A 13,339-nucleotide genomic window follows, 5' to 3' on the forward strand; every position below is an offset into this window, starting at 1 on the left:
TTATACTTATCTATTTCACCAACATCGATATCATAAAGATTTAAATGCATTTTCGGGTTCTCTGTGGGTATACCGAAATATGGTTCGCCAGAAATTGTCAGTACGTCGTCGTAACAGTAAACATCGGCGCGAGTGACTAACTTATCAGATTGCCATTGTATAATTGTGTTACCAATATTTATAATACGTAACTGATATGGTTTTTGTGTTAAAATAGTTTGTGGTATATGGTATGATTTTTTTCCCAACATGAATAAAACTGGTCTAGTAACTAGGAGAATATTAGTATTCATATTGTGATTGGTGTAAACGTTTATATCACAGCTACAGCCTGGAAACAGCTCAACGTCATTGCACGTAAATAGCGAAACTTTTGAAATAAAATCACTACTATTTAGTGAGATCCCTGATAAGTGTTGTGTAGTGTCGGTTGTAAACAAAGTTACTGTTCGAGACGTCACCACAAGACTAATGTTTGGATGGCTAAGCACAGGTTGTCCAATAATGAGATCTATATTACTAAGATTAGCATCGGTAATTTCAGCACAAGTTGTAATGTACACGTCATCTATATGAAGGTTAAACTGTACTTTTCCTAATGACGGTATATGCAAACCACCGAAGCCTCGCATTACAATATTTGATGGTAAGTAATTTAATTTCAATTTCTGTTTAATATTTGAGGTTATTATATTTACTCTACTACCTGTATCAATATAAGCCAATGCTGTATGATTATTGATAGATATCGTTTTCGTATACAATTGAGATAAAGGTTTGTAAGAGGTAAAATATACATTACACACCTGCATTGGCCGCTGAGGTGCCTGTATTCCTTGCTGCTGAGTCGTGGTGTATTGTGCTGTCCTAGGGACGGTCTGAGATGTCCCGGCAGCATACCAGCAAGACGTGGCAGAGTGGTCCAGTCGTCGACAAATTTGGCAACGCACGGATTTGCAGTCCCGAATTTCATGTCCAGTCTTACGGCAGTTGTAGCAAATCTTGGGGCGATGTTGGTTGCCGTTCCTCGTTGCCAGGTCGATTTAGAATCGGATGATTTCGCTTCTAACTTTTTATAATTTTCAAGAGATGATAAAAAACCATAGTAAAGTTCTTCTGCTGTATTACAACTATATGCTTTTGCGTTTGCTTGTAACTCCACGGGCAATCCTCGGATTACGCAGGATATAGCTGCTGCTCCTTCCAAACTACATTTCTTAAGCAAAGAAATCTTATCATGGAAATATTTGGTCATAGTTTCGTCATTGCTTTTTTTTTCGTGCCAACATCTCTTCGAGACGGTCAACGAAATCAGTGGAGCGGGGAAAAGCTTTTGTTAATCTGTCTTTCCAGATGGCCCAAGAAGCGCCGTAATCATCTAGATCGTCATACCATTCTCGGGCTGCTCCACGAAGACGAATTTGCATGGCGAAGATTTTATCGCGCTCTTCCCACTCATATAAATCTCCTAATTGATCGATTTTGTGTAACCAACCTTGTACATTAGTTGTCTTCTGTCCCGGATCGAATTTTGGGATGATTTCAGCATCAAGATGGGTAACTCTCCTCTTTCTTGATGAACGTGGCAGCAGTCCTTCATTGGTGGTATTGCAAAAGAAGAAAAAAATTGCTATCGTTTTCTTCTTCACTAGTTGCTTCAGTAGAAGTGTTGCTGAGTTTCCTCTTACGCAGTCCTGTGTAATACGGCGGCATTTTCTGATCCCACTTCTGAAATATGACGAGCAGGATGCGAGGAATGGTCTGGTCCGGGTCTTCGAATGAATGACACGAATAACACGAAGTGCCAAGAGGTGTTGTTTATAAGGCGATCCACAATACAAGAGAGCTCAAATGACTGTTGCACCCTATTTTATAAACAATTTCAATGCAGTGTTGCCAACAAGAAAATATTAAATAAACAATTACAATTGAGAGTTACCAACATAATAATTCTTAATATAATTAATTCACTACATTGTTAGATATATTTATAATTAGACATAAACCTCATTGGTGTCATACTTATGCTAAATTAATAATAATAATATTTTATATAATAATAGGGGAAATTACAAGATATATATTTACACCTCATCCGAAACATACGGGTTATTGAGTAAAACTTATTACACTAGCTTGCTACCTTTTCACTTTTGATAATATGTTGGAAGAATAATAAAGCCTTATATCTTGTTTCCGCTCGTCACTAACTTACAAAGTACAAAACGCCATAGATACCTAGCTAATTTCAGCAAGTCGCATTCCGTGGTCAGCCGGTTTATATCCAATAAGCCAGGACAAAGCGAAGGTCGAGCCATTATGTAAAAAAAGATATTTTTATTTTTACCCGTGACCGTCTAAAAATGCAACTTGTTTTATTGCATTTTTATATATCTATAGATATTTGCATCAGTTTATTAAATTCAATTAGCCGTGGCTAATTCTCTTCAGCTCCTGCGCATACCTCAGTATATCCTAAATTACTTTTATAATAATACTTACTAGGTGTTGCTCCCAGCTACGCCCGCGTGTACATCCATTTTAAGTAAATCCTTGAAACACTGTAGAGATATGTATGCCCTCAGCATAATCGCTCAATTTTTCAAGGATTGCGGGGGCCTAAAACGCTCAACAAAAAATTCGGCGTGTTTGTATAAGCTGACCCTTGTAAAGATGACAAACGTAAGATAAGTAAAAAAACTGTAACGATTCATAAAGCCACTGTCAGCGCCATCTATTATAAAATCTAATTAAACAGTTCCATTATTTTCCATGGGAGCAAATAATCGAGTAGTAAAAAATAGCTCATGTGCTAATCCGAGAGATTGTCTATCCGTGTGCTAAATTTCATCCAAATCTGTTCAGCTTTTTGACCGATTCCTTACAAACATCCATACATCTTCACAAACTTTCGTATTTATATTATTATCAAAACTAATGTCGAAGACGAACAACTGATGTCAAGATGAGTACCTGCTTACGCCTATTATAAAATGTGCCATATTGCCCATAAATAGTGGGAGTGTTTTGTTTGAGTACGTACCGTCACAATTTTTAATAATTTTAATATAAGTGGGTAACAATGAAGGCGTATATTATAGGAACCGCTGCGTTTATCACCGGCACTCAGCTAGCGGGATACAGGCAATCCCTTGGTTTAGTAGCCGCAGCGGACTCTGCCTCTAATTGAGAAAGATGTAGGAAGGGAAGGAAGGAAAGATAAGGCATGATGGCAGGTTCTAGTGGGACAGCTACGACTGCTTATAAAGAATGGGAACGCCCCGTCGTGTACAAGTCGTTTAACATCAAGCGAATTGTCATATTATTTAAATAAAAAAAAAACCTCTCATATCTCAGTCGGTCAACACGCTGCGCTAATCATTGAGTTCCGCTGATAATATTCGCAACAAACAGCTGTTGTACTTTGTAACTACTGACTTGCATCATTTACATTTTACAATCTATGTCATGACGTCATCGCAGCTGGCCCGTGTAACCCCGATGGAGAGGGTCATTAATTTAACCACGTTTTTGTGTTCTTTCGGTAAAAATTTTTTCTGTGTTGTATGACAGTAGATTCTGGTGAACGGCTAGTTGCAACGGCTGAACTGTTTTCGATGCGGGTTTAATGTGAGGTGAAACGCGTAAGGAGCCGTAAGGTACATATAGCCTGTAGGGAAGCCTCGTTACTACGATTTGGATTCACGACTTATCACAAGATTATACTCCCTTACTACGCCTCAATAAAAGGAACTACAATAAAATGATTTTTAAAGTACATGTGAACTCGGCTAAATTATTTATTATAGGGATTTTGTATGTGGACTCACAAAACATTAAACAGGTTAGTATTCGCAAAATTAAAAAAAAAATATAAGCCACCTTGGTAGGTCTCATTCGCGTCAAAATGTTCAATAAATAATGTTTGCCAAACATACCAGAAATAATGTAAACATAAAGGAAAACTACGTACGTTAAAAAATGCAAAACTTAGATCAAAATGAATAAAGTACTACCTACACGTACCCATGAGCCTAAAAATATAATATATCCACCGCCAATTTGTTTCTAAAATCCTCGTTTCTGATGTTGAGCGTGTCGTGTTTGAGGACCTATGGCCTTGTGTACACGACGCTGGCCTACTGCGGGCTGGTAAACTTCGCATAGGTTTGAAGGTACGTAGTACCTGGATATCTTCAAAATTATCAGGATTGCAGGTTTCATGGCAACAACTTTTTTGGCGTAAAACTAGTAGTAATTTCCAGTGATTAGCTATGTAATTTCGAAATTAGGACGAGTCAAGCAGGTTTTGAAATTCGAACTCGCCACCTTCGTCTAAATATTTCGTTCCGTTTCATATTTTTTGTATGACAATGTACTTATGTTTAATTAAAAATGTCCTTTTCAATAAAACATCATCATTGATCACAGCATGCACCGTAACAAATAATTACAGTCAGAAACACAACAATGGGTCAAACAAAAATAACGTAATTTTGTAAAATTCGTATGTAGTTCAACTAAAAAGAAAATATTTTCGTTCGTTATGTAACTAATAGATGGCGCTAGCCGCATAAATATTAAACATGTTTTTTTATAAGTTACAGATAAATAACAAATCAAAAGTTAAAGACACATTTACAATGAACTAAAGTTAAAAACGAATCTAATAAGAAAATGCTTACGACGCCACGTGGGTTTATCTAACATACTTCGTAAATCGTACTGTTTCTTTATTGGTTGTGTTGGCGACGTTCAATATTTATCCAATGTTGGCAGAACATACTGCATGGGTGTTGCAATTTAAATAAAAATCCCAAAACAATATCGATTTTCTGGTAAAATTGTGAAAATAAGTATTTTAAAGTTATCAAATCATGTAATAATCATTCAACAAACAACAAATTAAACAAAGTAATACAATGTTATCTCACGTATTGGCTTGAAAAATGATGAATATTTGATTTTTATAAAATGTATGCCACAAATATTATCATAAATTATTTTGTTACCACAAATTAAAGGAGTTTATGATTTGAAATTTTTTACTGGGATGTTTATTCATAGAATTTTACATACATTTTACATAATAGTGCTCGAACTTATGAAATAAAATAGGAAACTCGGATATTGAACTCGAAATATGGCAACATTTTAAAAAGAAAGTGAAGTGAAAGAAATGAATTTACGAGAATAGGTCGCAAGTCGCATAGATTTTTGGTTGATTTCCTTTTCACTTTGCTTTCGTATTCTCAGTCAGATCTAATAAACTAGAGTTAATTTGTGTTTCCGGTTATATTTTGATTCAACATTCGCGGTGCCGCTCCACCGAAAACAGGATAAGTACAAAGCTGAACAGCATCTTATTGATTTTCTTCCCTTGCATTGCATATGCTTTCGTTCAGCCCGAGTTGTTGTTATAGTTAACGAAGAATCTATGATCTAATTGGAACACATTTTAATTTATAATAAGAGTCACGTATCCAGTGACATTTCACCTAATTTGGTGTAAACATAATAAGTGAAAATGATGGCAAATCCACTCGACACCGTGAACGCGAACCAACCCACGCAAAATGGAAGCAAGGTGCAACCGGGCAACAACGAGTCTAAGACTAATCTTATAATAAATTATTTGCCGCAAACCATGACTCAGGAGGAGATACGGTCATTGTTCTCGAGCGTCGGCGAGGTGGAGAGTTGCAAGTTGATCAGGGACAAAGTGACCGTGTTCCCTGACCACATATTGAACGGGCAGAGCCTCGGCTACGCCTTCGTCAACTACCACAAGGCGGAGGACGCTGAGAAGGCGGTCAACACGCTCAACGGGCTGCGGCTGCAGAACAAGATCATCAAGGTGTCTTACGCGAGGCCCAGTTCCGACGCGATCAAAGGCGCCAACTTGTACGTGTCTGGCTTGCCGAAGCACATGACGCAGCACGAGTTGGAGAAGCTCTTCAGTCCGTACGGAACCATCATCAGCTCGCGCATCCTCCACGAGAACGTCAACGTGGGGCACCTGCTGCAGGTGACGCCCGAGGAGCCGAACATGCAGGGGCCGTCGCGCGGCGTCGCGTTCATCCGCTACGACCAACGCTGCGAGGCTGAGAATGCAATACGTGAGTTAAACGGCACCATACCGCCTGGAGGTAATAGTCCCATAACAGTCAAATGTGCAAATAATCCTAGCAACCAGAACAAGGTCCTGGCTCCGTTGGCTGCATACTTGGCCCCGACAGCCACTCGCCGAATCATCGGCCCAGCTGGCAAGGCCCTGCTTGCTATCAATAAGGGTCTTCAAAGATTCTCTCCTCTTGCTGATCCTCTTATACAAGGTAATGCTTTAGGTGGTTCGGGGTGGTGCATTTTCGTCTATAATATTGGGTCTGATACTGAAGAGAGTGTTCTTTGGCAACTCTTTGGCCCATTTGGAGCCGTCCAGAGCGTCAAAATCATTAGAGATCCCACTACCAACAAGTGCAAAGGCTATGGTTTTGTTACAATGACCAACTATGATGAGGCCGTTGTGGCGATACAATCCTTGAATGGATACTCACTGAATGGCCAAGTCCTTCAGGTCAGCTTCAAAACAAACAAGAGTAAATCTTAAGCCTATTTGAAAATCTAGTCAATAAATTGTAGCTAATGGAAAAATGTTGATCATTACGAGTCATGGTTTGACATCTCTGAATAGTACTGAGTAGCAATATTGAAACAATGTGATGCAAATCATGACATTATGTCGTTCACAATAAGTACAAAAATGCCATGAAACTGTAATGATGTTCCATCACAGAATTTATTTAATGTTACAGATCCAATATACTCATCAATCAATAAATCTATGCATTCAGTTGAGAGCAACGCATGTTGCTTTTTCCTCAAATAATCTTACATAATTTTCATATTGCAGTTTCACTTTTTCTCTCCCTAAGATAGATAATATCTAGATAATGAATAACAAAGAAGATCTGAAAATAAGCAATAAACTTGACTGTATTGCCAATTTATACATTTAAGAGCTAATTGTCCCCAAGACTTGTAGCATAAACCCCCCATAAGACATAACATGTGTTAGACAATTTTATTTTGTGATTCTATCTTGGTAACATACCATGCTCTTATTAAATATAAATTCGCATTTAATAACTGCAGTACAAATGAGAATGGAATCAGCAAGAATACGCCATTAGGAATAAAACTCAATTTGTAAGTTTGGTAATATGATTTTATATAAAAAAAGATTTCATAAAACTGTATAAGTAACTATTACTGAATACATAATATATTCAATAACAATTGACAGTGCAATATTTAATATTTTACTTTAAGTAAAATGATATAAAAGATATATGTATATTGAAACCAGTGCAATTTGTATCCAACAATATTATATTTTGTTTTTGAAATGACATTAAAATATTATTATAAACTGACTAATTTGTGTATGACCAAAGATATCAGAAACTAAACTGACTGATAAGTGAATTTTATTTAAGAAAATGACATCTTCCATATGTGTTTATCAAGTTTTGATGTCCTCAATCCAGATTATCTTAGAATAAATATGTACTTGAATATTCAGACCAATAGAAAAATAGAAAGTCTAACAAACTAAAAATTTTACCTAGAAGATACCTTGTCAATATACATATAAAAGGGAAACACAAATATTTATCTGAGGAATAGAGATGTTAATTACAACATGCATTAATTGTCCAGCTTATAGCTATACTATACCTACACATGTACAAACTGAAGTTCATGAACATTGCACATGTGTGCAATGTTCATGTCATTTGGATGAGTGTGTGTTCTCATACACAAACAGGCAAGGCTTTCTCTAGATTTAGTATTTAGACTGGAGACTTAAATCTTTCTTTTTTATTGGCCTGAGTATAAATAATGTAAAACATTGGATGGTTGATTAATGCACAAATCATAATTTACAATTAGTCTGTTAAAGCAAGGTATCAAATTAAATTCATGTTAAGTAAGACAAATATATGGAAACAATGATAAATAGTAAAATTAGCAAGAATACACCAATTACATTGTAAGTAAAAGCGTAACAATTATAATTAGCAACATTGGAGTTTGGTTTGATACCATGCGTAAATTTATTTACATGTGTGCTAATGAGAAATCATAAATTGATACATCACTGAATAAGTGTTGAAGTTACATTTCAGTTTGTGACAATGGTAATCTCAAAATTATGAAGCAAGGACCATGACATTTCTGTCTCTACAATTATTGATCAACATTTTATTGTAATTGATTTTTATCATCGTGACATTTACGAGTATGTCTAAGTGTATCATAATGTGGGCACATAAAACCTATATTAGTATAAAAGTGGAAGTCAAATTGAAAGTATGTTTGTGAATATTTGTGTGAGTCCAAGAGTGAATATTGTGGACGCTAGTACGTTTTCATACATTTGTAAGCTCGCACAAAATCAATTTCGTTTGACTTTCACGTATTGATATTGTCTCTTTAATTAATTTTCATCATATAATCGTACACCTATTTATTATTACCATTTAAGTAATTTATAAAAAAAAATTCATCGTAACATAATTTATTGTCATAATCGTAATAGAATTATTAGATTTCATTTTGATTATATTTAATATATATTTATAGTGTAAGTTCAAAATTAGTTCTGTATCCACTACTCAGTAATGGCAATCACTCATTATTTGTATTGTTCCAATCCTCTTTCACATTATAAATTACAATTATTTCTTAGCAGATTACAATTAAATCTGTTGGATTTATTGTAATTAAATGTGTATTTAGTATCGAATATTCGTAACTTCATTAAAATAAATAGTTAAATTAATTCATAGATAAATGCATATCATAATTAACTGAAACACAAGAGGCGAGATATTCCCAATAGATGGCTTGTATAATGCATTTTAAATTAAGTATTTTGTTTAATTAATTTCTACTTTAAGGATAAATGTTTCATTAAGATTTATTTATTTTTATTGTACTTAAAATACGCGAAACTAGTCACTTGTAATTTTGCGCAACATAAAATTTTTAAGTACCTAATACATAAGTAATTTATATTAGAGAAAATGGAAACTGTGTTCTTTAATTTAAAAAAGTATGTGTAGTTTAGGTTTTTTGGTTTAAATTATGTTGGTGTGGTGTTTGTTTGTCTTAAGTGTAACATTACGAAGCACACAATACATTATGTAAATTGATACGGTGTGTACAGACACTAGTCAGATGGTAGGGCTTACCTCCGAGTTAAGGTGTTTCGGTTTGAAGTTGACATGTTTGTAAGTGGTATTCTTAATTATTGCTATATTAGGTGCGAGTCTTTGTCTTCTAATACTAGCTCTATCTACGATATAATTAGCAGTGATATGACGTGTGTGGTGGAGAGCTCTTCTTATTATATTGTTTATGCTAATTTTAAATCAATATCGTTCATGCAATGCCAGCCTCTGTGGAGCCAACCATAAGCTAGCTGCTTATTTGAAGGATGTGGGTTCTATTCCCCCCACAGATGTTTCTGTAAACATCAAATATTCGAATATGCGAATTGCGGAACCTAAAGTGGCTATCGTTCTATACGGATGTAAAAAATGTGTACTTACTTATTTAAGCGTATTTAGTAAATATCGGAGTTGACTGTTTCATAGTTCGCGGGTGAATGAATAGACAAATTTAAAGTAGCAAATTTTTTAATTTTATTTTACAAGACATGCCAAAGGAAAAAGGGCATTTATTATAGATTTACAAAATTACTAAGACGTTTGCAACAGGGTCATTGATTCCTTTTTTTAAATACATTTTCAATAATGTATGTTATCCTAAATCTAACGGAAGAATTTTAAAATTAACTTTTAAATAAGTTATAAAGCTAAAAGCAAACTGTGACGTCACCAAATGTCACCAACACTGCTTTCGCCATAAATAGATAGTGCAAAACCCCACCACAGCCCCACTTTTACTCTCAACAATATTTCAAATATAAATAATTGCTTCTTTTTCGACGAATTTTGATGTTAATTTCACAGTAGAATTTCCTTTTCGTATTTTTTTTTTCACATATAAAAAAATGAAAAAGAAACACATTTGGGAAGCTACTCTAGTATACAGTTTATTAGACTAGAAACACTAAAAGAGTACCTACTCGTGAAACAAGGATTGCTAAATCCGGATTTCTTCGGAATGTACTTACGGACATAACTTTCTCTTGTATATACATATTTATGCATCAAACACCTTAATTGTGAATACGCTTAAAGAATTTATAACCGCCATTCTTAAGAATGAATATTAAGCTGAGGTCACACGGGCCTTAAATTTGTATAAGTCGAATTTATTCTGCATTCTATTTCAAACTATGCTTTAGATAATCGCATGCATGGGCAAATTTTCAACGATTGACATAATATGTAGGTGATTTCCGTATAAAATGTTCAATTATGAACTATATATTTGGAAGGCGGAAACTTTGGCATGCAGGCATCCATAAAAACGACTTTACAAAGTTTTTCCCAAGAAGATATTACGAGGCGGGAGCTTTGTATGCAGCACGATAAATCCATTGCAGCGTAATTGTTGCGCGACTCAAACGCCCGTCTGACTTCGGCTTTACTTAAACAATCTTACATTCTGCCCGTCCTTGACTTTCACATATAAGGAACGAAAGGCGTGGCTCGCGATTTATCGTAGTTTAGATTAGTTCTCAAGGGCTTGGATGAGTTTGATATAGGGGTATGGTATCGTTATTACTATCCGTCGTAATGTTCCTAGAATTATATCAAGATGTTTGGGCAAATTCCAGGCGGAAGTCGGTCAGGACACTTTCACCTCTCACTATCTTATCCATATCTCTGTCTTCTTTAGTGTTATAAAGTCCAAAGCCTCGCCTAACACCTTTAAAAAGTTATTACATCAGAAAGTGTTAGATAACAGTCTCCCAACACTGTCACTGAGTAATGGTATTTTTAATGTCTAATGTTTATCTAGCCGTATTGAAGCTATTTGAAGTTAGTTAGATTATTTTTGTCTCTGAATCCTTTTACTTAATTCTAAGACTGATCACTAGTCACGAAATCGATAGATTTCAGTCTCTATTGACAAGAATTTTATTACTGATACTACGATGAAAGGTTGATCTTGTCAACGTCTAGGGTTCAGAAATTTATCTGATCTGTCATTTTGCTGTTTAGAATAGCCCGAGACGACAAAGAGCAGGAGATGTAGAAGTCTGTTTTAGCTACATGTGGGATCCCTTTTAATAATATTGTAGAAAAACTAAGAATTTATATTATACTAGTTTCGCTCATTTTTCGCTATAGTCTATGTCTACGCATGAATCTCATTTTTACTGTATAGTGTTTATCTAAGATTACTTGTAACGTGTAGGTAGATGTTTTATTATAAATTTAATGAAATCCTATTTATACAGCGTCAATAAGTTGATTAATAGGAAAATTGGTATTCTTACTACTCTGCGAGCTTGGATTGGACTTCGAAAGATGTTTTTCTAAGAGTTTCTGCCTTTCTGGCTTCATATAGATAACTGGATATCTCCTCGAGATGTAAACGGAAGATTTGTAAGATTGAAATCTAATATAGCTTCAGAGAGGCAAGAATACACGAGCACAAAAGTGTCAACTTCAAATCCAATATTATGCAATTATTATAATAGTGTATGTTGTGACGTCCTAAATTGAGGTTATGAAATAATACGCTTGCTTCTCCACCGAAAAACAATAAAATTGGTACCACTACACACCTGACCCATCGTCGATGTTTTTTTTATGCATTTTGTGTTCTCTGTGTTCTTTTTAGAATAGTTTCTGTTTATTTATAAAAATAGTAACGAAATACTAACATTTTTTTTCTTTATTTAATTGATTTGTCCCTGTTTTTTAGTCTCGCTTCGGGCAGGTTGGGGTATTACGGTTATGGCCTAGGATGTAGCTAGTGTTTATAAGACAGAGTACAAATCGCCGATAATGTATGAAATGAAGCGTTTGGCTTACTTACATATAATTTTTGAAATGTCAACGAATATAATCAGACGTAGGAGATACCGATATAATAGAAATTAAATATTGACCTTAGCAATAATATGTATAAATAATGTTTTATTTTCTCACAACCCTATAATATAATATTTCACGTAATTTTCCTACTTTCATGCTACGTTCCGTCAGCCATTTTAATTTTTAGTTAACACTAAATATTCATAGTCTCTCACCCTATTTTATAATCCTTTGCCTTTTTTTATCAACTCCTTGCGTCAAAATTTTCAAGATGGGGTTTGATAGTCTACACAATATTTACAAGGGGCATCGTCGCCACTTATAAATATTATGCAGACTATCAAACATTACCATATGCATAGAAAAGCATGCGGCAAAGCATTGGCGCATGGGGAGCACCCCATATGATTAAAAACTAACAGTGTTCCCCTAATAATAACAGAACGTTGCCTATTACATTGTAGAGCTATATTCAGATCATTCACCTTATACTATGCAATAAAACATGAATTCCTGAATTTATAATTTGTCTCAATGAAGGTGATACCAAAAATAATCAGTTCCAAGGACCGATTCTTAAATTAATTACTAAAATGAAGTGTTTTAACACAAGGGAGGTCTTAATGCAGAGCGATGCAACATAACCCCAGTGTAGCTATGCGTCGTACTGCTTTGATGTTCGCCATTTGGGGACCCCTTACTGGGGCACGGTGAGTGAAAAATGTAATTACACAAGTACGACACGCATACAAATGTAAGCCGTGTCGCGTTATTAAAACTAGGTCTAGTTGCGACCGTTCGCCTATACGTAGGTACTTTATATATTTCAGTTTTAGAATCTACGCGGTGCTACTGTATATAAGTTGGTGTCAATTCATTCAATGGCTCAATGGAGAGATCTGCTCTGCCTTATGTATGTATATTTGTTTTAAAAGCCATACTAGTCACGTAAGTATAATAAATTAGATTTTTATACGATATTTATAAGTCTTGATGTTTAGGGCCTGTTCACAACGTCTGAGTAAACGCTAACTATCGAATACAATAGAGAGCGACCAAATACAAAAATCCTGCGCCCAAATAAATGGGAAACGAGAGTTACTGTATCTATAAATTGTTATACGTTAACTGGCGAATAAAATTTACTAGAACGTTGTGACATAGGCCCTTAGTGACAAATAATTTTATAAGTATCTAAACCATTTTGTTTAAAGATCTACATAATATAATATTTGTAACTAAAAAAAATTGTTCCTAACTGGATGGCAACCGTCGAAAAACGCATGTCGGTAAAGTCCTCCATACTGGCTTAT

The 13,339-nt window shown here is 35.0% G+C and overlaps 1 protein-coding gene across 1 annotated transcript; it reads left to right on the forward strand.

Annotated features, from left to right (window-relative positions):
- Positions 1–5,140: 5,140 nt before the first annotated feature.
- On the forward strand, positions 5,141–12,121 carry LOC115440476 (ELAV-like protein 1). The gene has a single exon (XM_037442444.1). It carries the CDS (start codon positions 5,528–5,530, stop codon positions 6,608–6,610), a length of 1,083 nt encoding a protein of 360 aa, XP_037298341.1. The 5' UTR covers positions 5,141–5,527; the 3' UTR covers positions 6,611–12,121.
- The last annotated feature ends 1,218 nt before the right edge of the window (positions 12,122–13,339 follow it).

The sequence above is a fragment of the Manduca sexta genome, chromosome 24, assembly GCF_014839805.1.
Source record: "Manduca sexta isolate Smith_Timp_Sample1 chromosome 24, JHU_Msex_v1.0, whole genome shotgun sequence".
Taxonomy (NCBI): Eukaryota; Metazoa; Arthropoda; class Insecta; order Lepidoptera; family Sphingidae; genus Manduca; species Manduca sexta.

Bases quoted from the DNA above. Each gene is read 5' to 3' on its own strand.
- LOC115440476 (XM_037442444.1), top strand. From the start codon at position 5,528: ATGATGGCAAATCCACTCGACACCGTGAACGCGAACCAACCCACGCAA.